This window comes from Zootoca vivipara, chromosome 6 (assembly GCF_963506605.1).
Source record: "Zootoca vivipara chromosome 6, rZooViv1.1, whole genome shotgun sequence".
NCBI classification, from domain to species: Eukaryota; Metazoa; Chordata; class Lepidosauria; order Squamata; family Lacertidae; genus Zootoca; species Zootoca vivipara.
In genome coordinates this window covers 13418525-13444338 of record NC_083281.1, presented here as the reverse complement: position 1 = coordinate 13444338, position 25814 = coordinate 13418525, and the positions used below count along the sequence as shown (strand labels likewise).

At 53.8% G+C, this 25814-nt stretch overlaps 1 protein-coding gene across 2 annotated transcripts in view; it reads right to left on the bottom strand.

Moving 5' to 3' along the window:
- The window catches only part of LTBP4 (latent transforming growth factor beta binding protein 4), a 45859-nt gene extending 20901 nt beyond the window's left edge, over window positions 1-24958 (bottom strand). Inside the window, exons 1-10 of one of the 2 annotated variants that reach the window (XM_035118512.2) lie at window positions 24383-24958; window positions 14596-14826; window positions 10901-11133; window positions 6794-6899; window positions 6418-6492; window positions 6073-6195; window positions 4736-4900; window positions 4214-4390; window positions 3691-3777; window positions 1231-1362 (exon numbers count right to left, since the gene is read on the bottom strand). In XM_035118512.2, coding sequence (XP_034974403.1) covers window positions 1231-1362; window positions 3691-3777; window positions 4214-4390; window positions 4736-4900; window positions 6073-6195; window positions 6418-6492; window positions 6794-6899; window positions 10901-11133; window positions 14596-14826; window positions 24383-24638 — 1585 coding nt within the window. In that variant the 5' untranslated portion in view covers window positions 24639-24958. The remainder of the gene's footprint in view (window positions 1-1230; window positions 1363-3690; window positions 3778-4213; window positions 4391-4735; window positions 4901-6072; window positions 6196-6417; window positions 6493-6793; window positions 6900-10900; window positions 11134-14595; window positions 14827-24382) is intronic. The other variant, XM_035118511.2, reaches the window with a different exon arrangement.
- Window positions 24959-25814: the final 856 nt, after the last annotated feature.

Sequence of the window (25814 nt, the reverse complement as noted above, 5' to 3'; positions counted from 1 at the left end):
CGCAGCGCTTCTTCGAACCCTGGGACCTGTCCTTGCTGTCGGCGGCAGGGGGACAGGAACGAAGGAGGAGAAAGCGCTGCTTTCTCCTCCTCTGTTCCTCTCCTGCAGCCACCGACAGGAAGCAGACATCCCAGAGTTCGGAGAAGCACTTGCACAGCGCTTCTCTGAACCCTGGGACCTGTCCTTGCTGTCGGCGGCAGGGGGACAGGAACGAAGGAGGAGAAAGCGCTGCTTTCTCCTCCTCCGTTCCTCTCCCGCAGCCGCCGACAGGAAGCAGACATCCCAGAGTTCGGAGAAGCACTTGCACAGCGCTTCTCTGAACCCTGGGACCTGTCCTTGCTGTCGGCGGCAGGGGGACAGGAACGAAGGAGGAGAAAGCGCTGCTTTCTCCTCCTCCGTTCCTCTCCCGCAGCCGCCGACAGGAAGCAGACATCCCACGGTTCGGAGAAGCGCTTGTGCAGCGCTTCTCCGAACCCTGGGACCCGTCCTTGCTGTCGCGGCAGGGGGACAGGAACGGAGGAGCGCTTTCTCCTCCTTCCTTCCTCTCCCCCAGCCGCCGACAGGAAGGACGCGTGCACTCCCCCCCCCTGCCTCCTCCAACCGCAGCTCCTCTCACGGGCCAGGGAGGGTTGTGAGGAGGCCTTCGCCGGCCTCCACCCTCGCTTCCCTGACGTGCCCTGCAGTGAGGCGGTGTCCGGCGGGAGCGGCGGTTGGAGGAGGCAGAGGGGGGGGAGAGTGCGCGCGCGCAGTCTCTGCTGTCCAATCCCTCTATCCCTGGGGCACATGCGCAGTACCCCAGGGACACACGGGACAGCTTGGACGCAGGGACAACTTGGACATTATTATATAGGATAGTTTACTTTTTTTATTAAAAAGATTGGAGTTAATAAGGCATCTGATCCTAAAAATCATTAGGACAGGCAATAATTTGAAGAAGCACTAAACCTTTAAAAAAAAAACACCTGTTAATTGCTGGCAGATTATGGGCTTTTAAAAGTCCCAAAAGAAAAAGCAGGTAAACAAAACTTTAAACTGAAAACTAAGAAATATATAAAGATGAACAATACATGGCGTGAAGAAGTCCGACCTTTTATCCACCCCGAATCTCCCTGTGCTCAGCTTTGGAAGCTGAACTTGCCCCTGCGTCCCCAAAGGGTTGCCTTCTCCATGCCTTCTCCCTCCAAGCTCCCTGCTTCTCTTGCCACCCCCAAAACACCCGCCACCTCTCACCAACGCAGTGCGTCCCTTGAGGACTCAGCCAGAAGCCGCGGTCGCACAAACAGGTGTAGCCACTCTGGCGGGGGATGCAGCGCCCGGGACCACACACTTGGGGGCGCCGTTCGCACACGCCCTGCCCAGCGTCTGGAGGGGATAGATAGATAGATAGATAGATAGATAGATAGATAGATAGATAGATAGATAAATGTGCCCTGCCCATCTGGCTGGGTTGCCCCAGCCAACTGGACAGCGTCCAGCACACACACAAATAATTAAATAATAATACTTACTAATACTTACTAATAATATTTAATAACATTTATTACTTTCCCCTATTTTAACAATCCAATAAAAACCACATTAAAGGTAAAGGGACCCCTGACCATTAGGTCCAGTCGTGACCGACTCTGGGGTTGCGCGCTCATCTCGCATTATTGGCCGAGGGAGCCGGCGTATAGCTTCCAGGTCATGTGGCCAGCATGACAAAGAAAAACCACATTAAAACATTCCAAATTATAATACAACCCAAACAGCCAAATATTCAATGCCATATTATATCTCTTCCCAGTTTGGACTTCCCAAGCTCTGAAGTTTGGGGAGGGATGATCTACTGCATTTCTTAATCAGTCCAGTTTACAGCATACAGTATATAAGAACAATCTCGGAAAGGTAAAATAACCATGAGACCGGAATAAGGACTAATCCAAACAGGTGAAATAAAAAAATTCCTTCAGTAGCACCTTAAAGACCAACTAAGTTTATATTTTGGTATGAGCTTTCGTGTGCATGCACACTTCTTCAGATACACTAGAAACAGAAGGTGAGTTATCATGTTTGAATGATAACTCACCTATACAGGTGAGTTATCATGTTTGAAATGTGTTGTAAAAATGTGACACCAGGGGGCGCTGCACAGCAGCCAATGGGAAATTGCATTGCAAGCTAAATAATGTTCTTAAAGCCCATTGTAAACAGTTAAAATCGTTAGTAGGATTTCTAGCTTAATGGTGAATTTTGGATATAATGGGGATGTAAAAGATTTGGATTAGTATAAAAGATGCAGGAGGAAATGATTAAGAATAGGATCCACAAAGACGAGGAGGAAATTCCAGGAGATTCTATGGAATCTTCTTGTTTATGTTGCATGTTGGATATATGATTGTAAAAATGAAAAACCAAATAAATAAAGAAAAGAAAAGAAAAAGAGAGCTATATAACATGAGGTTTTTTTTCTTAGCATTTTTAAAATACAGTGATACCTTGGTTCTTGAAGGCCTTGGTCTCAAACGCCCAAAACCCAGAAGTAAGTGTTCCGGTTTTCGAATGTTTTTCGGAAGCTGAATGTCCGATGCGGCTGTCGGCTATTGTTTCCGGGGCGCCTACACCAATCTGAAGCCACACCTTGGTTCCCGAACATTTCGGAAGCCGAATGGACTTCGGGAACTGATTACGTTTGGCGCTTTTGTTTTTGCTATTTACTTTGCGTTTTTGTTTTTGAGGCTTTTTTCAGTTCATTTGTTTTTGTGACTGTGTGGAACCCAGTTCAGCTACTGATTGATTGATTGATTGATTGTGTGACTGTGGAAATGGATAAAAGGCCCCCATCCAAACAATGACTCTCATCAGTGCAGGTAAGAAGAAAAGTTATTTTTAATTTTTATCATCTGCAATAACTTCTTATTTATTTTATAGTACAGTAAATTGATTATTGCTTTTATTTTATGGATCAATGGTCTCGTTAGATAGTAAAATCCCTGTTAAATTGCTGCTTTAGGGGTTGTTTTTTAAAAAGTCCGGAACAGATTAATCCATTTTGCATTACTTTCTATGGGAAAGTGAGCCTTGGTTTTGGAACGCTTTGGTTTGGGAACGGACTTCCGGAACGGATGAAGTTTGAGAACCAAGGTACCACTGTATAATGGAGCAGAGCAAACACCATGGGGCTGAATCCTGAGAAGGCAGAGCTGCTCCAGCCTCTATCAGTGTAGATCCGGCCTATGACTGGCATAAGCTCTCAGAGCATCTCTGCGGGCTTTTCTGAACGTTTTTAGCAGGCCCCAAAAGAGTGCAGCGAAGGCACCGCTGACGGGTGTCAATAGGCGGGGAGTTCCAGAGTATAGAACAGGCATCCCCAAACAGCAGCCCTCTAGATGTTTTCGCCTACAACTCCCATGATCCCTAGCTAACAGGACCAGTGGTCGGGGAAGATGGGAACTGGAGTCCAAAACATCTGGAGGGCCAAAGTTTGGGGATATCTGGTGTAGAATCAAAGAACTGTAGAATGGGCATCTAGTCAAATTCCCTGCAAGGCAGGAATCTTTCTCCCAATGTGGGGCTCAGACCCACAGCCCTGAGATCAAGAGCCTCGCATTCTCCCGACTGAGCTATCCCTGAGTCTATTAAACGCTTGCATTCTGGCTCCTACATTGAGGCACAATGCCCCCCTCCCCCCTTACTTGCCCCCTTTCCTACCTGGCACAGGTGGGTCAGGAGACTGCGTTGGCACACGCCGGGGAGGCTGGCGCTCTGGCAAGGAGGTGGGCGGGGGGCTCCAGCGAACTGCAAGGCGGGGAGAGAGCTGGTGTGAGGAGGGGAGGGGGCAAGGACACCCCCCCGCAATGCCCAACCCTGCAAGATGAGAGACGGCACCAGCCCACCTCGTCCAAACTGGCACAGACTCTGCCAGCCTTAGAAACATAGAACTGTACAATTGGAAGGGATTCCAAGGGTCTTCTGTGCCAACCCTCTGGAATGCGGGAGTCGCAGCTGGTGGCTGATGCTGTGCCAGGCAGCACCAGGAGAACTGCCCGCCCTCTGCCCCCCAGTTCCACAAACTGGCCCGCCTTGCAGGGATGGCCTGCCAAGGCTCTCCTTTCCCCCAAAGGTCCAGGTCAGAGAAGCCACCCATATTCTGCCCCGAGAGGGAGGGTCTGCCATGCGGAGAGGGACAGAGCAGGAAGGGGGGGCCTCTGGCCTCCCCCCACAGGGAACATACGGACGGATGGTGCTGTGGTTGTTGCCAGGGGGGGTCTGGCGGCCGGATCCCGCTCCCCTTGCTGGCGGCCGACGGGCACCCGGGGCAGGTCCTGGCCAAGGAAGCGGGTGTCGTAGCGCAGGTCAGAGGCCGAGTAGTGGTAGCCGGGCCCCGCCGGGCAGATCTCCTTGAACCCGTCTAACAAAGAGAAGGAGATCAATGTGAAGAGAGGTTTTTTGGGGGGATAAACCCTCAGCGTCCCCCATTCCACTCTGGAGCCTGCTGGGCATTGCCCTCACAGCCTCCCCCCACTTAATCCCAGGCTAGGGCTGGTTGCACTGGGCAAAAGGTCCTCTGCACGCATGAGCAAAGAGAAAGCTTATAGAATTGTGGAATTGGAATGGGACCCCCAGGGGTCATCTAGCCCAACCCCAGTCACGCAGCATTATTTTGCCGTTACAGCACAGGCAAAGCTTGCTCCCCTTCCAGCCTTTGATCCCATCCGGACGTCTCACCATTGCCTCCGTCCCTCGGTGCCCTCACCTGAGCCAAAGGGCGGGCATCGCTCGCAGGCGTGGCCCCAGGCCTTGCCCACGCGGCTGCAGCAGCAGATCTGCTTGGTGATGTTGCGTAGGATGGGCAGGGAGCAGCCGCCATCCCTCAGGACGCGGAAGCAGGGACCCTTGGCCTCCGAGATCACATGGTGGGCTGTGGGGGGAGGCGGGGGGGAGGAGAGAGTCAAAATTTGCACATCTGCGGTGTGGGCGTGTTGTAGGTACTGTGCCCATTTCTGGTCTCCTCCTCTCAAAAAGGAGATGGCAGTGTCAGAGGAGGTTTTCATTTTTAGAAAAGGGCAGCCAGAATGAGCAGGGGTTGGGCTGGACTCTCCTGCGACAAAAGGCTGCAGTATTTGGGGCTTGTTAGTTTAGAGGAAAAGCGAGTGAGAGGCAACAGCGTAGAAGTTTGTAAAATTATGTCTGGCCTGGAGAAAGTTCAGAGTCCCGCCCCTCTCCTCGTAACATTAGAACTGCTGGACATCCAACGAAGCTGAATGCTCAGAGATTCTGTGGGAATCTGCAGGCAAACATAACTACTGTATGTATAAGTGCTAGTTGGTGCATGAAGGGGTAAAGACCACAGAGTTAAATTCCTAGATTCAGCTTTATCCAATGAGGGAGGAAGTGAAGCCTTCTCTTCCTCCTCTCTCTCTCTCTCTCTCTCTCTCTCTCTCTCTCTCTCTCTCTCTCTTTTTCTCTCTCTCTGCCATGTAACTGACCAAGGAAGCCATGCCCAAGCAAGATCCAAGCTTAGAGCATGTGTTTGCAGCTATCTTTCTGTATTTCCTACCCAAGAGTATTCTGCCTCTGTTTTCTTTGCTGCTGCTTGAATAAATGCATGAATCTGACCTTTGGAACATTTTGTGAGTAAAGCATTTTAAACTTACTTCACAGTGTATATACTTTGTGAGTTTAAACTCTGCTACGGAGAATACTCTCCTGGTGGTGGGTGAGCTGAGCGCCATGTTTTGACTCCAGGCACTCAGCCAATTCTTTTGTCATTTGCCCCACTTTCGTGGGCCACGGGGATTCTATCTTCCCTTCCACAAGACCCAGGACAGGTAGAAGAAAGGACTTTTTCATGCAGCGCATATTTAAACTATGGAACTCCCTCCTACAGGAAGCAGGGATGGCCACCAACTTGGAGGGTTTAGGATTAGCCACATTCTTGGAAGAGGAGCGGGCTGTCAATAGCTGCTGGTCAAAATGGCTGTGCTCTGCCTCCTCGGTCAGAAGCAGCTATGCTACCCAATCCCAGTTGCTGAATCCCACCTCTACCCCACCCCCAATGCCCCCTGCCGGTGCCAGGGGTAGCTGACTTACAGATGCAGCTGCTTCGAGACGAGTCGAGGATGTACCCCTCGTGGCAGACGCAGGCAAAGCTGCCGCGGGTGTTGGTGCAGTCGCCGTTGTGGCAGAAGCTGCCCTCTGTGCATTCGTCCACATCTGGCCATGGGGGGGGGGGAAGAGGGTGTCAGAAAAGGTCGGGAGGGGGCAGATCCAGGCCGGTCCTGGCAGGGTGGGTGGGCAGCAAAGGCCCCCCCTGGGAGGAAGCCTGGGAGCCAGAGGATGGACTTTGTGGCTCTGCCTTGGCAAGCCAGGAGGAACCGGGGGTGGAAAAGTCTCCCACCCCACCAGGGGGTCCTTGGCCAGCCCAGCCCCACTCACCAACGCAGGATCCATTCTGCCGGCGGAAGCCTTTGGGGCAGGCCACTTCGTTCCTCCTCACTGGGCTGGTGTCCCCTTTGAGGAGAGAGCAGGTGGTTGGAGGAGCCCTTTGCTAGATCCCGGATGATGCTCCCCTACCAAGACCCACCCCCACCACCGACACTTTCAGGGCTGCACCAAAAGCCCCATTAAAGGAGTGTGCAACTCCCCACTCCCCAAAAGGGCAGGAGTTTTGGGGTGGGGGAGAAGAATTTGTGCTAGAGAAAGGCACCCCTCCCCAACCGGCCCAGGAGGGTGCGAGCATCTCCTCCATCTCAGCCCCCCCAAGCCGCCACCCCTTCTTCAGAGAGAGTGGGGGGGCAGTTGGCAACCTTACCCACATCACCGTTGGCGCAAGGTAAGCACTCGTGGACCCCCCAGGCAAGGCCGGCCCCCCGGCAGCAGATCTCTCGAGTGCGCAAGCCGGGCAGGGGGGCACTGCACTGAAAGAGGAGGGAAAGAGTCAGTTGGGGGTGGGGGTGGGGTCCTAACCCAGGAACACCCCCCAGCGTCGTCCAGACCTTGGCTGTTCCAGAGAAGCCCTAAAAGCCCACCTTTTGGTCCACACCTGTAGGATAAGGCATGGTTTGGCCCACGATAATCCCTCCGGGGGTCCCCCATAGGGCAGCCCCCCCCCAGAGCAGAGGGGCTCCCCCCCCCGGAGCCATGACATCCCCCAGGGCATACATACACAGTGACCTCTGCTCACAAGTGTGCAAAACCTTGTGTGGTGTCGTGGTGAGAATGTCAGACTAGGAGAGACTAAGAGAGAGGGTTCGAATCCTCCCCCCTCGGCCATTAAGCTGGTTGGGTGGCCTTAGGGTCAGTTTCCCACTCAGCCTAACCTACCTCACAGGGTTGTTATGGGGAATACATGAGGAGGGAGGACCATAATTGCCTCCTTGAGCTCCTTGGTGAGAAAAAAGGCAGGCTATGATAATGATGCAATAAAATAAGATAGGCCCCATCCTTTTTCCTTGCTTGTTCAAGCCCTAAAAGCGGGTTTGCCTTAAAAGAAGACAAGAGGGGTCTCATCTTCCTCTCCAGGACAGAACAAAAGAAAATCCTTATTAACGGCACCACAGAGTTAAACTGTGGAACTCGCCGTGTTCCTGTAATCGGCATAGAGAAGACGACTACGATCTCTCTCACTCTTTCTGCCTTGGTCTCGTCTTTCTTTCTTCTTTCCTTCTCTCTGTGCCCCTCAGACTCGCCCCCCCTCCTCCAGCCAGTCCAGCTGCTGCCATTTCACAATCCCCTCTTTTGGCACAGATGGCGGCCCCCTCCCCCCCGACACAATCCTCCGAGAGAAGCTCTTTCCTGGAGTTTCTTGGCCTCCTGTCAACCCAAAGTGCTGAAATCCAGCCATTTCGCTAAAGAGAAACCTACCAGGGCTTGCAGGGTCCCCCACCCTCGCCCTGCTGGGCCTGAGGCCTCCAGGCACCCCCTGCTTTGCTCCCGGTCAGGGGGGGGAGGTGAGACCCCCCCATCAAAAGGGGCCCCATAAACTCCTGTTTCTCCTGGCTTTGGAACGGCACCTGCTGCCTCCAGCCAAAGCAGATGAGTCAACCGGACCCCCTTGCCAAAGAGGTGGCGGGGGGGGGGGCTCAGCCACTCTCTGCCCCCTCTCCCCGGTCTCCACTTCACATGAATTCACAGCTGTGCTTCCCTTCTGGCAGCGCAGAGCTGGACTGTGGAACTCCCTCCCGCAGGAGACAGAGGGCCACTAACTTGGATGCCTGTAAAAGAGGATTTTAGACAAACCCACGGAGGAGGGGGGCGCGACCCACAGCCAGGACAGCTGAGTTCTTCCCCGCTGCCAGAGGCAATACACTTCCAAATGCTCTTCTGGTATAAGGTCAGGTTGAAGGTGCTGGTTTTGACTTTTGTGGCTTAGGGCCCTTGTATTTACGGGACTGCCTCTCCTGGTATAATAATAATAATAATAATAATAATAATAATAATAATAATAATAAATTATTTATACCACACCCATCTGGCTGGGTTTCCCCAGCCACTCTGGGCGGCTTCCAACAGAAAAATGAAATAAAACAATCTATTAAACATTAAAAGCCTCCCTAAACAGGGCTGCCTTCAGATGTCTTCTAAAAATCTGGTAGCTGTTTTTCTCTTCGACATCTGATGGGAGGGCGTTCCACAGGGCGGGTGCCACCACCGAGAAGGCCCTCTGCCTGGTTCCCTGCAACTTGGCTTCTCGCAACGAGGGAACCGCCAGAAGGCCCTTAAGGTCCATGAAAAACCATAGTTTAGAGGTTCTGGGCCCTAAGGAAGCCAGACTATCCTCCACCAGGGAAAGCGCCTTTTCAGTGATGGCTCCGACCCAGTGGAATGCTCTGTCCCATGAGACTAGGGCCCTACAGGATTTAACCTCCTTCCGCAGTGCCTGTAAGACAGAGCTATTCCGCCTGGCCTTCCATTTGAATTTAGCCTGATCTTTTATTCCCCTTCTCTTCCCCCCTCCTCCCCTTTTTATGAAGATTACCCACTCTGGGACCTCATAGCTAACTCTCCCCTGGCCTCCTTGCTGGCCCAAGTAGGACTAATTTAGCCAGCTAGCCCTGGTGACTATCTAATGTTTCTTGGATGGATTTCCCCCAAATTGATTTTTGAACTTTGAATTTTATTGTTATTCGTGCTCTTATACTGTATCTTATGCTGTTTTTATGTCGTACCACAATTAAGTGTTTTAAATTTGTTGTTAGCTGCCCTGAGCCCGGTTTTCTGAACCGTGAAGGGCAGGGTGGGGGTGGGTGTATGTGTGTGTGTGTGTGTGTGTGTGTGTGTGTGTGTGTGTGTGTGTGTATATATATATATATATATATATACACACACATAGTAATACCTCGGGTTACGAACACGATCCATTCCGGATCGCCCCGAAAAGTTCGTAACCCGAACATGACCCGAAGCGCCATTTTGCACATGCGCAACGCGCTATTTTTGTGCTTTGCGCATGCGCAGACCGCGCGGGCCGCTTCTGCGCACGCGCGCACGGCGAAAACACTTCCGGGTTTGTGCAGTTTGTAACCCGAATTGTTCGCAAACCGAGGTGGTCGTAACCCGAGGTACGACTGTATATATATAAAGGTAAAGGGACATCTGACCATTATAGGTTCAGTCGTGACCGACTCTGGGGTTGCGCGCTCATCTCGCATTATTGGCCGAGGGAGCCGGCGTACAGCTTCCAGGTCATGTGGCCAGCATGACAAAGCCGCTTCTGGCAAACCAGAGCAGCACATGGAAATGCCGTTTACCTTCCCGCTGTAGCGGTTCCTATTTATCTACTTGCATTTTGACGTGCTTTCGAACTGCTAGGTTGGCAAGAGCTGGGACCAAGCAACAGGAGCTCACCCCGTCACAGGGATTCGAACCGCCGACCTTCTGATCAGCAAGCCCTAGGCTCTGTGGTTTAACCACAGCGCCACCCGGGTCCCTGTATATATATACCGGTATATAATTATTATTACAGAGGCCGATACTGAACCTCCAGGCCCAGGGACAGTCTACCTCTGAATTCCAGATAACGGGTAGAATGCTTGTGGGTTTCCTATGGAGGCACTTGGTTGCCCATTGGTTGACCAGATGGGCCAATGGCCAGGCTCTCCTTCTGCCAACTTGGGCCCCAGGTGATGGGTGCCCAGTGCGTGTGACGTGATGCCATGAGGTCACGCACCTGGCACCCCCAGAACCTGGATTCTGGTGGCGCCAGAAGTCAGGTTCCAAGTGGTTACAGTTATCACAAGGCCTCCGACCCCATCTCCAAGGTCTCGGTTGCCCTAGGACATGACTTCCAGAGCTTCGCGAGGCACCCAAATTCACGCCAGGGGCCCTGCGGTGTGGGTGCTGGGCAGCCACAACCAAACATTTTCGGGGTGCTCGGCCCTCCAGGGGCCCCTATAGTTGACGCCCCTGCTTCTTCCGTTCTTATGGAACCTCCAAGTCCAGAGGCAGTCTATCTGGATTCCCAAGTTCTATTTTTATGCTTTATTGGTTTTGAAAACTGAACAACAGAAATGTATCAATAAAAGTTGTTATCAAAAATAAAAATAAAAATTCATTCGTTCCTTGGTTGATACTTGTTTTGTATATCATTCTGAAATTCAATTTAACATGACCTGGATTCCTAAATTCTTGGCGGTATTTGGCCACTGTGAGAATACAAAGCTGGACTAGGTGGGCCCCTGGCCTGATCCTGAAGGCCCCACTTATGTTTTTAAGTGCTGCTGGCCCCTTTAAGGAACAGTGGGGGACCCCTAGATTGCCCCCATTCACAGAGGGTTTTATAAGCAGACCCCATTTCTTTGCCCTAGAGGGCTGAGTTGGAAGTGAGTTGGGGTGGGGGTTGGTCCTCTGCGTTCTGCAGCAGCCCCAGCTGCCTCCGCCCTCCCCTCCCCCTCGTCCCCCACCCCACCCCAAGTAGTACCTCTCCTCCGCGGAGCTGCCGGAAGCAGTATCCGAACCCGGCACCCTCTCCATAGCCTCCGCTGGGGGTGTCTTGGGGGCTGCTCTGCGCCAGGACGCTGTAGAGGGCCGGGCGGGAGAGGGGGAGAGCGTTGGTGTCCCCCGCCGGCTCCTCGCTCACGCGCTCCACCTGGTGGATGGTGACGGAGGCTTCGGGAGGGTGCTCCACGTGGACGCTGGCCAGCGAGGCCACACCTGGGGGGGGGAAGCAGAGAGGGAGGCTGAAGGAGTCGGGGGCCATTGAGCCCGGAGAAGAGGGGACTGAGAGGGACCCCCAAATACCTGGGAACCAGGCAAGACCCAAACCAAGGATTCCTGCATTGCTGGGGGTGGGCTGGATGACCCCTAGGGTTCCCTTCCAGCTCCACAATTCTACGATTCCCCAAATTTCTAACAGGAAGAGCCGTTCCACAGCAGGAGGAACTCCCTCGGGAGGTTTATTTTATTTTAACCAAGTAATAATCATAAATAAATGAGAATAAAAATGTGCACCCCATCACTGAGGACATTCCATTGCCACTATCCAACCTCCCAAAATTTCAACACCTCTTGCAATGGCTTGACCCCTTTCCGTTTCAACAGTACAAATTCCGTATCTCCTCATAATCATTTCTTCTGTGTATTCCCCGTCCTACCTTAATGGCACATGTTAATTTATTGTTAATAGCTATATCCCACACCTCTTTGTAGTATTCTTCCATTTTATATTCCGCTTGCCCCCTTCCACTTCCTGGCTACCATAATTTGTGCAGCTCTCCATAAATTTGTGAGAGAGTCCTTCACAGCCTGAGAACCCATCGTAAATTGATAATATCCATCCCATCGTAAATTGATAATTATGCGACTTTTGGTCAGCTTTAACCAAGTGATTTCTGTTATCTCATTAAACACCCTTTGCCGAAAGAATTGTACGTATTTACACCCCCACCACATGTGAACTTAATTCCCTGTTTCCTGGCATCCGGGAGGTTTTTAAGCCAAGGCTGGATGCTCACCTGTCGGAGAGTCTTCAGCATTGCAGGGGGCTAGACTAGATGACCGCTGGGGACCCCTCCCAATTCCCCAGAAAGTGGTTTTCTCTTTGCCTTTCTCACCCAGGAGCAATGAAGAGGAGGAAGCCTTCCAAGGATGGAGGTGGCTTTCCTGCCCCTTCTCTGGTCCAGGGTGGATCAGCTCCTACAGCCAGAAGTTAAAACTGCTCTTGCAGGATCAAGCCCATCCATGTGCTGAATTCATTCAGCTAGACTGTTTTGACTGGGATTTGACCAAATGTGCAATTAATTTGTTTTCAGATCTTCTTGTGCTGTTATCTTCCCGAGTGGGTTGCCCAGACAGCTATTCTGAATTATATGCTTTCCATGGGGCGGGGGGGGGGGCGGCCCACCCTGAATTGACGAAAGGAGCCTCTGCAGATGTGACCAAGATCCACCCCAAGCCTCTGTCTGTTTCGCAGCGCAGACAAGTTAGGATCAGTGCTGGTTTTACGTATAACCTAAAGAAGCTCTAGCTTAGGGCCCCACTCTCTTGGGCCTCCCCAAAAAAATTAAAGGGAAAAAATTGGATGTACATTTCCAAAATATAAGATAAAATAAATATTACTTTGATAAAGTACAGATTTGTTATGTGCAAATGGCTTTAGATATCTATGAGGTCCATAAATGACCATATAGCATATATTCAACACAAAAAACATCAACCATTTGTTGTGGACAAAGGACAGCTGGACATAGGAAGGGCCCCATTACCTTCAGGAGCTGAGGGCCTCATCAAACCTAAATCCGGCCCTGGATTCTGCCTTTCAGGGGGTCAGACTAGATGTCCCCTGGTGTCCCTTCCAGTTCTACCTTCTACAAGGGGGAGAGACTCCATCAGGCAAGGCCTCTTTCCACCTGCCTTGCCCCCCCACTCCAGTCTCTGCTTCTCATTTTGTTGTCCCCTGTGGCTTGCTGTTGTTTTATTGATTGGAGTTTAAAAATTACTTATTGTAACTGTTCAGAGTGGATTTCTGTTTAATCTTGGAAGTGCTGATATTTAATATTATTCTACCGTATACGGTATTATTTTAATGAATGTTGAATGCTATTTTATCTGCATATTGTATTATGCATATTGTCTTATTTATATGATGTTAGTCGCTCTGAGCCCGGCTTTGGCTGGGGAGGGCGGGATATAAATAAAATTTATTATTATTAGAATTCTCCCCTCGCAAACTCCCAGCCAGGGAAGCAAGGCAGAGCCCCACCTGCTGCTTCTCCCCCACCCTCCCTCCAGCGCCTCTAAGGTAGACTGCTTCTGTCCATGGAGGCTCCGCCGAGCCCACAGCCCTTGAGAGGCCTCTCCTCTGCCCAATTCTTCCTCCTGCTTAATCTGCACCTCTGAGGCTCCAGCTGCGTCTCGGCAGCTTTGGCTGGGCCAGGGAGGAGAGACAACACGTCCCATTCCTGCCGATATCTCCTCAAATATTTGCAAGCAGGCAATGTGTCCCTCTGCCTTCCTCCAAAGAGAAGAATTCCAGGCGTCCCTCCAGCAAACATTTATCTCCTCTGTCGCTGGATGTCTGCTCCGTCCCTTCCTCGCTGGCAGAGATCCCTTTTCCAGGAGCCGTGCCCAAAAAGCCAGGCTCTAATGCAGTGTTTCCCAACCTTGTGCCTCCAGCTGTTTTCGGACTACAATTCCCATCATTCCTGACCACTGGTCTTGCTAGCTAGGGATGATGGGAGTTGTAGTCCCAAAACATCTGGAGGCACAAGGTTGGGAAACACTGCTCTAATGGAGCCTCCAGGTCCAGGCACAGTCTATCTCGAATGCTGGGCTCTTTGGGATATTTGGCCACTGTGAGAACAGGAGGCTGGACTAGATGGGCTCTTCTGGGGTTCTTATCCCTGAGCTGTAAGGAGTGGGGGTGTCTCTCCTGCCAACTCAAACCAGAATGGTCTTGGCTGCGCTTGACGCAGTATGGCACTGTTGGCACCCAAGGGTCCTCACAGCACGGGAAGCCGCGCAGCACAGGATTCAGACTCACACCGGCTTCCCAGCTGGGTGTGTTTCCCCCTCCCCAACAACCCCACCATTTAACTCCGAGATTCCCAAAGTGGGTGGTGCCACTCCCGAAGGAGGCAGTGGCGTAGCAAGGTCAGGTGGTACCCGGTGCAGAAAATTTCTTGTCAACCCCCCCCCCAAATTAAAATTTTTAAAAGAAGGGAAAATAAGATACTTATGACCTGGGGGATGGCGCTCTCAGACACCTGAAACTCCCTGCTTTCAATTAGATCTTGCTGAAATATGCAATGAATTGTTACTGCTTAGAATTTCATGGTGTTCTTTCCTCTTCCTCGGTGAGTCATGCAACATACTCTTTTGAATAATGGCTGGAGAAACCCAGCCAGATTGGTGGGGAAGAAATACAGTAATAAAAATTATTATTCATTCTTACTATATCAATGCTTTTGGGGCGGGTGGGATTATGAATCTGAGGCAGGCAAAATCCCCAAAATGACTTAACTGTGTTCTGGAACCTCCTGCCCACTCGGCTCCATCCTGTCTCCCCCCTTCACTTACTCCCCTTAGAATCACAGGGTGGTAGAGCTAGAAGGGACCCCCAGGGTCACCCAGCCCAACCCGCTGCAACGCCGCCCCCTCTCCCCACCCCCGTCTTACCATCACGCTCCTCCCGGTGGTTGGCGATGGGGAGGGTGTAGGTGGACTTGGCCATGGGCTGGGACCCCCCCTCGGCTTGGGCGTTGATCTCGCGGCGAGAGGGCGTCTGCTGTCCGTGGGGCCGAGGGAGGGCTGGGATGTGGCAGAACTTCCCTGTCCACCTGGGGGGGCAGAGGCACTTGTCCTTCTTGAGGCAGACACCCCCATTTTGGCAGATGAGGGGGCAGAGGACTGTGGGGCAGAGAGAGAGAGAGAGAGAGCAGGTCAGCAGTCAGAATCCGGTGGGGTGTTTTCCTTTTTCGCCTAGTTGGAAGAGAGAGCTAGTGTGGCCTAGTGGGTAGCGCCGGACTAGGACCTGGTTTGAAATTCTGCCCTCAGTCCTAGGGTGTCCTTGGGGGCCAGCCGCTGCCTCCCAGCCTGGCCTCCCTCGCAGGGTTGTTGTGGGGAGTCAAAGGAGGAGAGGGAGGACCTTGAGCTCCTTGGAGAAAAAGCAGGGCTATAAACGCAATAAAATAAATGTAACAAAAAATAAATCCCTCCACCTTCCCCATCACTCTCACCCCGCCTCCTTGAGAGGTCCGGAGGGGGTCAACCCAAGAACGGGGCCTCCTCTGCAGTGGCTCCCACGTCTGTGGAATGCTCTCCCCAGGGAAGTTCTCCTGGCGCCTTCATTATACACCTTTAGGCACCAGGCAAAAACGTTCCTTTTAACCAGGCCTTTGGTTGGTCTTATTGACATCTTTTTGGGGGCGTTCTTTTGGGTTGTTTTTATTTATTTATTTATTTTGTACGTTGTGGTCTTGTTTGTGAACTGCCCTGAGACCTCCAGGCATAGGACGGTGTGTAAGTTTAAATAATAATAATAATAATAATAATAATAATAAGTTATAAGTTTGCATATTTATCTTATATGCAGAATTCATCATGCGAAAGGCTGGACTGGATGAATCCCAAGCTGGAATTAAGATTGCCGGAAGAAATATCAACAACCTCAGATATGCAGATGACACAACCTTGATGAATTAAAGAACCTTTTAATGAGGGTGAAAGAGGAGAGCGCAAAATATGGTCTGAAGCTCAACATCAAAAAAACCAAGATCATGGCCACTGGTCCCATCACCTCCTGGCAAATAGAAGGGGAAGAAATGGAGGCAGTGAGAGATTTTATTTTCTTGGGCTCCTTGATCACTGCAGATGGTGACAGCAGTCACGAAATTAAAAGACGCCTGCTTCTTGGGAGAAAAGCAATGACAAACCTAGACAGCATCTTAAAAAGCAGAGACATCACCTTGCCGACAAAGGTCCATATAGTTAAAGCTATGGTTTTCCCAGTAGTGATGTATGGATGTGAGAGCTGGACCATCAAGAAGGCTGATCGCCAAAGAATAGATGCTTTTGAATTATGGTGCTGGAGGAGACTCTTGAGAGTCCCATGGACTGCAAGAAGATCAAACCTATCCATTCTGAAGGAAATCAGCCCTGAGTGCTTACTGGAAGGACAGATCCTGAAGCTGAGGCTCCAATACTTTGGCCACCTCATGAGAAGAGAAGACTCCCTGGAAAAGACCCTGATGTTGGGAAAGATGGAGGGCACTAGGAGAAGGGGACGACAGAGGATGAGATGGTTGGACAGTGTTCTCAAAGCCACCAACATGAGTCTGACCAAACTGCGGGAGGCAGTGGAAGACAGGAGTGCCTGGCGTGCTATGGTCCATGGGGTCACGAAGAGTCAGACACGACTAAACGACTAAACAACAACAATAATAATAATCCCACCTCCCCTTTAGGTGCAGCTGCTTCCAAGGACAGAGGCCCCCTTGGCTCTTTGGACCCCCATGTGTGCAAAGGCCGACTCTCAGTCCAGGGTGCAGACTCTCCCCTGGGGGGGGGGAAGCCTCTGGGGACACACCACTCTGTGGAGGGGGAAGGAAGAGAGAGCCCCAGGGTCCCTGATCGCTCTCAACCCCGCAGCTCAGGGGAGGGGGCAGCTGACGACATTGTGCCCCCCCCGGGGGTCCAGAGGTTGCAGATGCAAAAGAGGACCTGCTCCGCCCCAAACCCAGGGTTCCCCCCTGGGGGGGGGTGGAGGGTCATGGTGGAGGGTGCCAAGGAAATTGTGTGGGGCATTTAACAATGGTGCCTTTGCAGTGGTTCTCACCCTACCACAAAAATGCTTCCGGGGTAAGAAAATTTTCCGAGGCTTTCGTGGCTCAGGGTCAACCCAGGAAAGAAAAGAGGTCGGCTCTGGAGGTTCACGGCCACACAAAAAATAATGCCTGCAAATAACCCTCTCCTTTCCCTACCCCCCTCACCTTCCCGAACAGGGAGGCGGCAAAATACCTGGAGAGTGGCTTCCGGGAAGGTTCCATATCCCAGCGGTAGGCACCCCGACATTGACCACCACCCCCCAACCCAAAGTCTGTACGTGAGATGCCACAAGATTTCCAAAGAGCGCCTTTTAGGGAGGGTTTGCAGGTCCATTCCCGGAGCCCCTTTTCCTAAATTTATAGTATTACCTCTGGGTATCGTGCCTAAAAAGGTGAGTTCTGCACGATTCATAACTTTTCATACCCAAAAAGCAGATCAGTAAATGACGCTATTCCTCGGCAGCAATGCTCAGTAAAATATGCGTGGCTGGATTATGCAATCAAGCTCATTAAGGAACGCTGCCCTGGTGCTCTTATGACAAAGTGTGGTATTGAATCGGCCTTTCGCCTGCTTCCGGTTCACCCTCATGACTTCTGGCTGCTAGGTTTAAAGTTTCAGGACCAATGGTACTTTGGCAAAGCTAGGCCCATAGGCTGTTCCACTGCACGCGCCCCTTTTCAGACTTTTAGCACATTTCTGGAGTGCGCCATGAAAATAAGGTCAGGATCCCGTCACGTCACGCATTATTTGGATGACTATTTGTTTATCCAGGCGGCAGGAGAACCTGGGTTTTTAACACTTTCCATCGGTGCCGCTGCCTCTGCCACCGGAAATCCCTTTTATTTACGGTGTGCTAATTTTATTGCCACCTTGCAGGAGACCACAAAAGCTTCTGAGTACCAGCTGCTGCAAACTGCAGGAGGGGAGAGTTGCTTTTGTTCTTAGCTCCTGCTTGTGGGCATCTGCTCAGCTGCTGTGAGGACAGGCTGCTGGGCTAGACGGGCCCCCATTGCCCTGATCCAGCAGACAGGCTCTTCTGATGGAACCTCCAGCTCCAGAGGCAGTCTATCTAGATTCCTGGGTTCTTAGGGAAATTTGGCCACTGGGAGACGAGGATGCTTGACTAGGTGGGCCATTGGCCTGATCCAGCAGGACTCTTCCGAGATTCTTAAAGTGGGATGTAATTTTTTAAAAAAAAATAAACAATGACTTCGATCCTAGACACACCCAAGTGGGAAAGAGCCCCAGCAGGACGAGATCTCCTTACCCAAAAGGCGCCCCCACCTGACTGCTTAGATTTGTGCTTTTAAGAACTCGATCATTTAGTGGCAGCACGTAACCTTTGGAACTCCCTGCCGCTTGATATAACGCAGGTGCCTTCACCTTACTCTTTTGGGCACCTGCCGAAAGCACCGTAACCCAGATGCTTAGAAAACTGAGGCAACTTTAATCGGCTTTTGTGTTTTAAGTTTTGTGCATTTTAAAGTGAACCACGCTTGATTTTTCTCGTCTGATCTTTTTGCAAACTGCTTCGAGACTTTGAATGTTCTTGTCTTACAGTCAAACGGTGCCTAAATTTTATGAAATAAATAACAAGCACGTTCACTACCCACTGCAATGCAACAGAGATTCCTGCAGCTCCCTGGGGGTCGACATGCCTGTTTGCCCCCATTCATGTGTGAGTCTCTGAGGGGAGAGTCTGGGGGGAACTTCCAGGCTCCTGCTATACATGGGACCAGCACGGCAACTCCAGTGTCCCGATCTGGCTTGCCAAAACTCAGCCTCATCCCGCAAGTCTTCTGCCCAGCTGCCTTTTGGGGTTTGGGAGCTGTGTGCTTGCGTTAGGAAAAGTCTTTGGCTTCTCCCCCTTTGTGGGGTCTGGGCTGCCAAGTCAGCAGGAAGTCTCTGCTCTCAGGACACCCCACCTTCCCCTGGAGGGACAGGGTAGGGGGCACATGGACTTCTTCCAGAACGTGCGGCTTGGCTCGCTTGCCAGAGTCACAGTGAGGTATGTGCTTTTCTAAACACTCGGCCTGGGGGGGGGGGGGACACACGCATCTGCAAGATGTGAACTGGGCTGATTTAGGGGGTGGGGTGGAGAATGCAGGAAAACAAGGTTGTCCTTTAACACACAACACTGCCTGGCACTGTGGACTCCTGAGCCAGCTCCCTGCTTGGAGCAACGGGACCCCGTGCCCACTTGGCCTGCAGTGCAGAGCCCCCCCCCCCCAATCTCCGGGGCTGGGCGGGAGCCAGATCTCTTGGAGGAGGGGGCCACTTGCCCCACATTCCCAGGCGCAATCGAGGCCGGCCAGACAGTCTCGGTTGTTCTTGGCTGCCCTGCGCCCGTCTGGGTGGTGCTGGGAAGGGACAGATCCTGCCAGGCCTTTGAGAGGGCACGTCTGCAGGCCAGCCAGCTGGGCCGCGGTCAGAGGGAGGCCAGATTAGGCAGAGGGTGAAGTTGGCATGGGGAGAGGGCAGGGCGGGAGGCGGGAGGACCAGCCGGGCACCAGCGACGGAGCAGATTAAGAAAGCAACACGGGGGGGGGGGCTTCTCTTGCGAACCAATCCCTGCTCTCTGAGGCCAGACCAGGCACAACGGAGTCCAGCCCCAAGCTCTCCCTCTTTTTAACGTCAGAAATGTGTAAGCTTCTGAGCCTCACAGAGTCCTTCAGCGGCAGAACGGCATCCTATACTCCTTGTTCTCTCTGGAAAAGCTGTCATGGCAGGAAGCAGCCTGCAAGTTGTGTCCTTGGAGAGAACCACACAGAACCCCTCCTGCAAGGCAGGACACTCATCCCCCCCCCACCAGCGTCAACCTGAGCTGAGGGTAAAGGAAGGGACAGGTGTCGTCCCCCCCCATCCTGCCCCAACCACCCGCTGTCCCTTTGACCGAAAAGGCTCCCACAAGGACTGGGGCGGCTGATGTTGCCTTTCCAAAGCTCTCTGGAACCAAAACAATCCAAGTAAAAAAGTCCAGGAGGCAGGATCTGAAACAATGGATTCAAACGGCAAGAAAGGAGATTTTAACTAAACAATAGGAAGAGCTTTGTGACAGCCAGAGCCGTGAGACTCCCTCAAAAGAGACTCTCCTTCATCGGAGGTTTTTAAGCAGAGGTTGATCTTCTTTGGCAATCCCTTGTAGCCGAATAAGATGGTCTTCCTTGAACATGGTCTTAACAATGGGTCCTTAAGTGACTGTGGAGGCCAATTCTGGATCCACACGTCCTTCCACAGTGGGGACATGGGTTTCCAGGCGGGAGTTGATCACGGTGTGGATTTGCCAAGCATGCCTTCCTCTTAGCACGTTTCTCCCTTGCGTCCTGAGTTCGAGTGTCTTCAAAGCCCATGACACCTTTGGTCAAGGCTGTTCTCCAACTGGAGCGCTCGCAGGCCAGTGTTTCCCAGTTGTCGGTGTTTATACTACATTTTTAAAGATTCGCCTTTGGAGAGTCTTTGAACCTCTTTTGTTGACCGCCAGCATTACGCTTTCCATTTTTAAGTTCGGATGTCAGGGATTCTTCAGCTGCGATTCCTGCCTTCCAGGGGGTTGGACTAGATGATCCCTGGGGGTACCTCCCAACTCTACAATTCTAACATCCTGAGATTCTATGAAAACCTCCCCTCCTGCTCCACCAGAGGGGGGGGTTGCGCTTGGGCTCTACCCTGCTTGATCCCCCGCAATGCAGGAGCCACAAATGGAACCCCCCCCCCGGCAGAAGACCCGCCAAGCTCCGCTTAGAAACCTCCAAGGAAGGAGAGTCTGCAACCTTCCAAGGGGGTCCATCCCCCCGTCACACGGCTCTCGACATCAGAAAGTTCTTCCTGATGTTCAGGCAACTGCATCTCTCCATCTTTCTCCAGCCTCGCTGGACATATGGAAGCTGTAATTGTAGCCTCGAGCCCAGTTTATATTATCTCCGTGTTTATTTCTCCTTACATAAAGAAGAGACTGTGTCTATTTATGCTACGTTCTGCAAGGCTATTTGGGCATATTTTCCTCATCATTTTCGTTTTGACCTCCACCCAGGTCCTGCCTCCGTTATTGGCTTGTCAGTTTTGGTTCGTTTCGTTAGCTGCTCCAGCTTTGCACTTCAACACTCGAAACCTTAATAAATGTTATCTTTTTTGGGGGGGGGGGGGACGGAGTGACCCAGACAGCCTTGACAAAACAGGGCCCCTGCAGATAGAAGCTCCCACCAGTCCCCACCAGCACAGCTCTAAGTTGCAAGGGTTGGTGGGAATTGTAGTTCAAAACATTGGGGCAGGGGGTTTCCAGGTTGGTGGGGGCCACTCCGGGGCAGGGGCAGAACACAACATCCGAGGAGCCTCCTGAAATCAGAACCATCTAGTCCTGTTCTCATAGGAGCCAAATACCCCTCAGAACACAGGATTCCAGGTAGACTGCTTCTGGAGCTGGAGGTTCCATAAGAAGAGCCGGGGGGGGGGGGGACATACAGTCCAGCAGTCGCTTCCCACAGTGGCAACCAGATTCCATTGTGGGAAACTCGCAAGCAGGATTCGAACTCAAGAGCGCTCTCCTCTCCTGTGGTTTCCAGCGACTGGCATTCGGAAGCCTTGTTCCCTCCAACCATGGAGGGCAGAGCAGAGCCATCGTGGCCATCAATAGCCCTCTCCTCCAAGACTTTATGTTAAAGCCATCCCAGTTGGTGGCCACCTCTGCCTCCTGTGGCAGGGAGTTCCCTAGTTTAACTGTGCCCTGCGTGAAGAAGGATTCCAGCCCCGGATGTGACTCCTGGCTGCCAAAGCGGGCTGTCCTCTGTCTACTTCTGACGGTCAAAATTTAGACCAGGGGGGACATAAAGCTTCCAGGATGCCCACGACTCACTCCTTTTCAGGCCTGACCCCATGAGGCAAAGGGCAGCCAGCTCAGTCTGTGAGACCCCCAGAAGGCGGCACAGAGGCTTCGCTGCTAGCCCCTCCCCACCCCCTTTGGAAACCTTTTGGACCACATGAAGAGGAGGATCAGGGCAAGGACTTTGCCTTCTTGCTCACCAGGAAAGGGCCTCAGCTGCACATCCCCCTGGCCAAGAAAGGGTGTGGTGGTGGGGGAGGAGGAGGAGGAAGAGGAGGAGGAGGAAGAGGAGGAGGAGGAAGAGGAGGAGGAGGAAGAGCCACTCAACAGAGGAGCAGATTCCCCATCATTCAGGGATTCTTCAGCTGTGATTCCTGCAGTGCGGGGGTCAGACTTGAGGACGCTTGGCTTCCCCCCAAACCCTGCAATTCCACGATGCCATAAGGGGGTTCTGTGCCAGGGACCCCTCAGTCCCTCTGTTGCGCTCTGGCAGAATGGCAGCCCCCACCGGAGCTAGCCACTTGGGCACCTGAAGCAGCGCACATGTCATGCTGTGATTGGCGCCTGGGGGGGTGGGGGTGGGGCGGTGATCCGCCCAGGGGATGTCACCCCCCGGGGATGAGACCTGGGGCAGTCCGCCCCCACTGCCCCTTCCCTACGCCCCTGGATGGGGCTGCAGAGCAAGGCTGGCATACCTGCCCTGTGTACCTGAGGGAGCGCCTCCATCCCCATCGTTCTGCCCAGACACAGAAGTCCCCCTCTGAGGATCTTCTGCTGGTTCCCTCACTGCCAGAAGCGAAGTTACAGGCACCCGGGCAGAGGGCCTTCTTGGTGGTGGCACCCTCCATTCAGATGCCAAGGAGATAAATTAATTACTATCTGACTTTTAGAAGACATCTGAAGGCAGCCCTGTATTGGGAAGTTTTTAATCTTTGGTGTTTTATTATGCTTTGATATTTGTTGGAAGCTGTCTAGAGTGGCAGAGGCAAGCCAGTCAGATGGGTGGGCTATTATTATTATTATTATTATTATTATTATTATTATTAGCAGCATTTGGAGCCCCCACGGTAGAAACAATGTGGTAGTATGTGAACTGCAAGTGTCTTCAGGAGCAGGAGAAATTTTGGGGGGTGGGCAGGGAGGTCAGGTCTGACCCTCCACAGGCTGTAGGGAGGAGCCATAGCTATGGGGCAAATCTCGGGGGGGGGGGGGCTGAGAGAAACTCTTCTGCCTGCAACCTTGGAGAGCTCTTGCTGCCAGCCAGTGTCTTCTGAGCTAATGGACCCGCTGGCCGGATTCCTATGTTCCTGGGAGTGGCGGAGGCAGGAGCGCAAGAGCCCTCCCACCCCACCCCCGTGAACTGTAGACTACGTCAATGAGCTGTGTCCCCTCCTGGGGCGCCGCTGCCTCCCCCCGCGCAAGGACCAGGCGCTGCTCCGGAGAGCCAGCGAGGCACGACACGCGGGGAGAGGGAGAGGCACGCCAGGACACGCCTCGCTTTGCACACCCACCCACGCTCAGCCTGTGGAGCATCACAAAGCACAACAGGGAGGAGAGGACGGGGAGGCGCCCCCCCCAACAGCCCCCACCCTTCTCCAAGCCTCCAGCGTGCAGGACACCCCTCTCCAAGCCTGCAGAGGGAAACTGAGGCACAGGGTGGCCCTGAGGCTGCAGAGACCCCCTGCCTGCCTCCTCTGGGCCTGGGGATGGAGCTCAGGCCCCCTGGCTGCCCGCCAGAGGCAGCTGGGCCCATCTGGCGGAGGGAGGGCTCTGTGCCAGCTGGCCGCATCCTCTCCCTCCAGCCCCCGAAGGAGCCTCTGCCGGCATCCGGGGGTCAAGAGAAGACCCTCGTGGGGCGCCAGGAAGAGAAGGCGCTCGCAGGGTTAACGTGGGTGGGGAAGCAGGCAGGCCCCCCACCAACCCTCAGCGCCTTCTAGGAGGTGGGGGCGGACAACAACGAACCCCTGGCTCCCGAGTCCCTGCCCCCCCTGCAAGGTGTCACTCAGCAGCCACTCATATAACTCCCAGAAACATCAGGTTTTAGGGAGGGAGAGATCTGCACCCCCAGCCCCCCCCCCCTGCAAAGTTTGACCGTAGAGGTGGAAGGGATGCAACGCAGGAGGGGCAGCTGGAGAATCCCATCTGCCCGCCTGACCGCAGCCGCAGAGGCCATGACCCCCAGACCCATTTCCTGGGGTCAATTCCACACACAAACACCCAGCTTTAGACAGGGAAGAGGGAGCGGGGAGTGACCCTGTGCCAGCGCAGCAGCTGGCAGGTGGGTGGGAAGGAGGGAGGGAAGGAGGGGATCCTTGCACTGGGGGGGGGGGAACCAGCTAGTGGGGACATCTGGTCAAGTGGCAGAGGGAGGGGGGGGGAGAAGCTCTGCCCTTCTCTGTTCCTGGGAAACAGAAACCACATTCCAGGAAGGGGAGGAAGCCGTTGCCCATGGCAGTGAACCTGCAAAAGGACCAAAGGATGCCAGGGCACCAGAAAGCCCCCTTCCCCCCCATTTCTCCTAGCCCAAATAGGGGGCGGGGTAGCCACAAACCTCAGCAACAAGACACAGGGCCAGGTGAGGGGCAAAGCTGTGCCTGGCACAGCAGGGAGAACCACGCAGGAGGCTGTGACTTGGGCACGGAGCATGCCGGGTGGCACACGCCATCCAAGAAGGGCACTTGATGGAAGAGGCTGACCCCTTATCCATCGGGGCAGCCGGGGGTCCTGCTCCCAACTGCCCAAGGCAGAGTGCTGCATCCCCCTGCCTGCCCCACCCCTGATCTGTGCCAGCCCCCCACCAGGTCCCCCTGCTGCAATACTCACAGACACGGAACCCGGGTCCCCCTTCGGCCGGGCCGGCGTCCGCCCCGCTGTACAGGGTGGTGGCATTGCCCCTCTCGCAGCGGTTGGTGCAGTGGCCCTCGCTGCTGCAGTGCACCCGGCAGATCATGGGGGTGAAGAGGACCTTGACCCTCTGGGCACAGGCAGGCAGGTGGTCCCGGCAGAGCAGCAGCAGCATCAGCAGCAGGGAGACCGCCGGGAGGAAGGAGCGCCGGCGGCCGTGGCGGCTGGGGATCATGGCCCCGCGCAGAAGAGGGCGCCACGGGCGGAGGAGCCGAGCAGGCAGGGGAGCCGGCGACCCACCGCAGAAGCTCACGGACCCACCAGCTAATTGAAAGCAGTCGGGTGGGCGGTGGGCGGGGGGGGCCCTCGGGCGGTGGGCCAATAACAATGTTTACGAGGGACGGCGACGGATGGGAGTGTTAACTCTTCGCCTGCTCTCTCCGCAGCCCAGATGGAGCGTCGCTGCTTGGGCTTGGCACCCACCCGGGGGCCGCCCTCCTTGCCTCCGCCCCCCCAAAGCCGGGTGCCAGCAGGAAAGCAGCAGCCTCTGCCGAAGTTCCCAGAGCAGCCACATCCCCGCCCCCCCCCCCGCCGTCCAGCAGTCCTGTCCCTTTCGCAACCCGAGTAGCACCCCCCCCCTGCGAGGGAGAACTAGTCAGCTCTTGCTCAGCATTGCACTTGTCAGCTCAGAAGGAGCCCCCCCCCCAAGAGTCCTGCCCCAACCTACCTCAGCAGCTGGCTCCTGGGACGAGAGGTCTCTTCCCCCTCCCCAAGAGAGGAGACTCTCTCCTCCTCTGCTCCCTCCCCCCCTCCTCACCGAGGATATGAAGGCAGGCCCCCACCCCGACTTCAAATGCGCCGAGAGGGGCCCATGCAGCAGCGCCCCCCCCCCCGCATCCTCCTCCAGCTGCTGGATCTACTCAAAGAAGCTTTGCCTTGGAATCTCCCCCCCCACTGGCTCCAGCTGTTCAACCCCCCCCCCCCCCCGTAAAAAGACTCCCAGCAAACGCAGGTGGGTGGGGGGCGAAGGAGGCAAACATCTGTGCCAAAGGAGCCGCAGCCCCCCTAGCTCCCCACCCCACCCCAAGTTCTCCATCTTCCCAAGTCTTGAGTTCACATTGCTTGCTTCACATTTGAAGGAGAAGGAGCTCATCTCCCCCCCCCCAAGAAAAAAACATGAGGTTGTCCAGGGGGTGACAAGGTGGGTGTTTTTCTTCTGGAGAGAGGGAGGGGTGCGTAAAAGGCATTGCCCCCCGCCCCCCCTTCTGGAGTGGCTGAGCAGAGCACTCCCAGGCAGCAACAGGGGGTGGGGCTTCCGAACAGGCTCCCCAGGGAGGAAGCTGGCTTGTGGGGGGGGGAGAAAGCAGATCTGTCCCGCTCCCCCCAGCCAGCCAGGCCTCACCCTCCCATC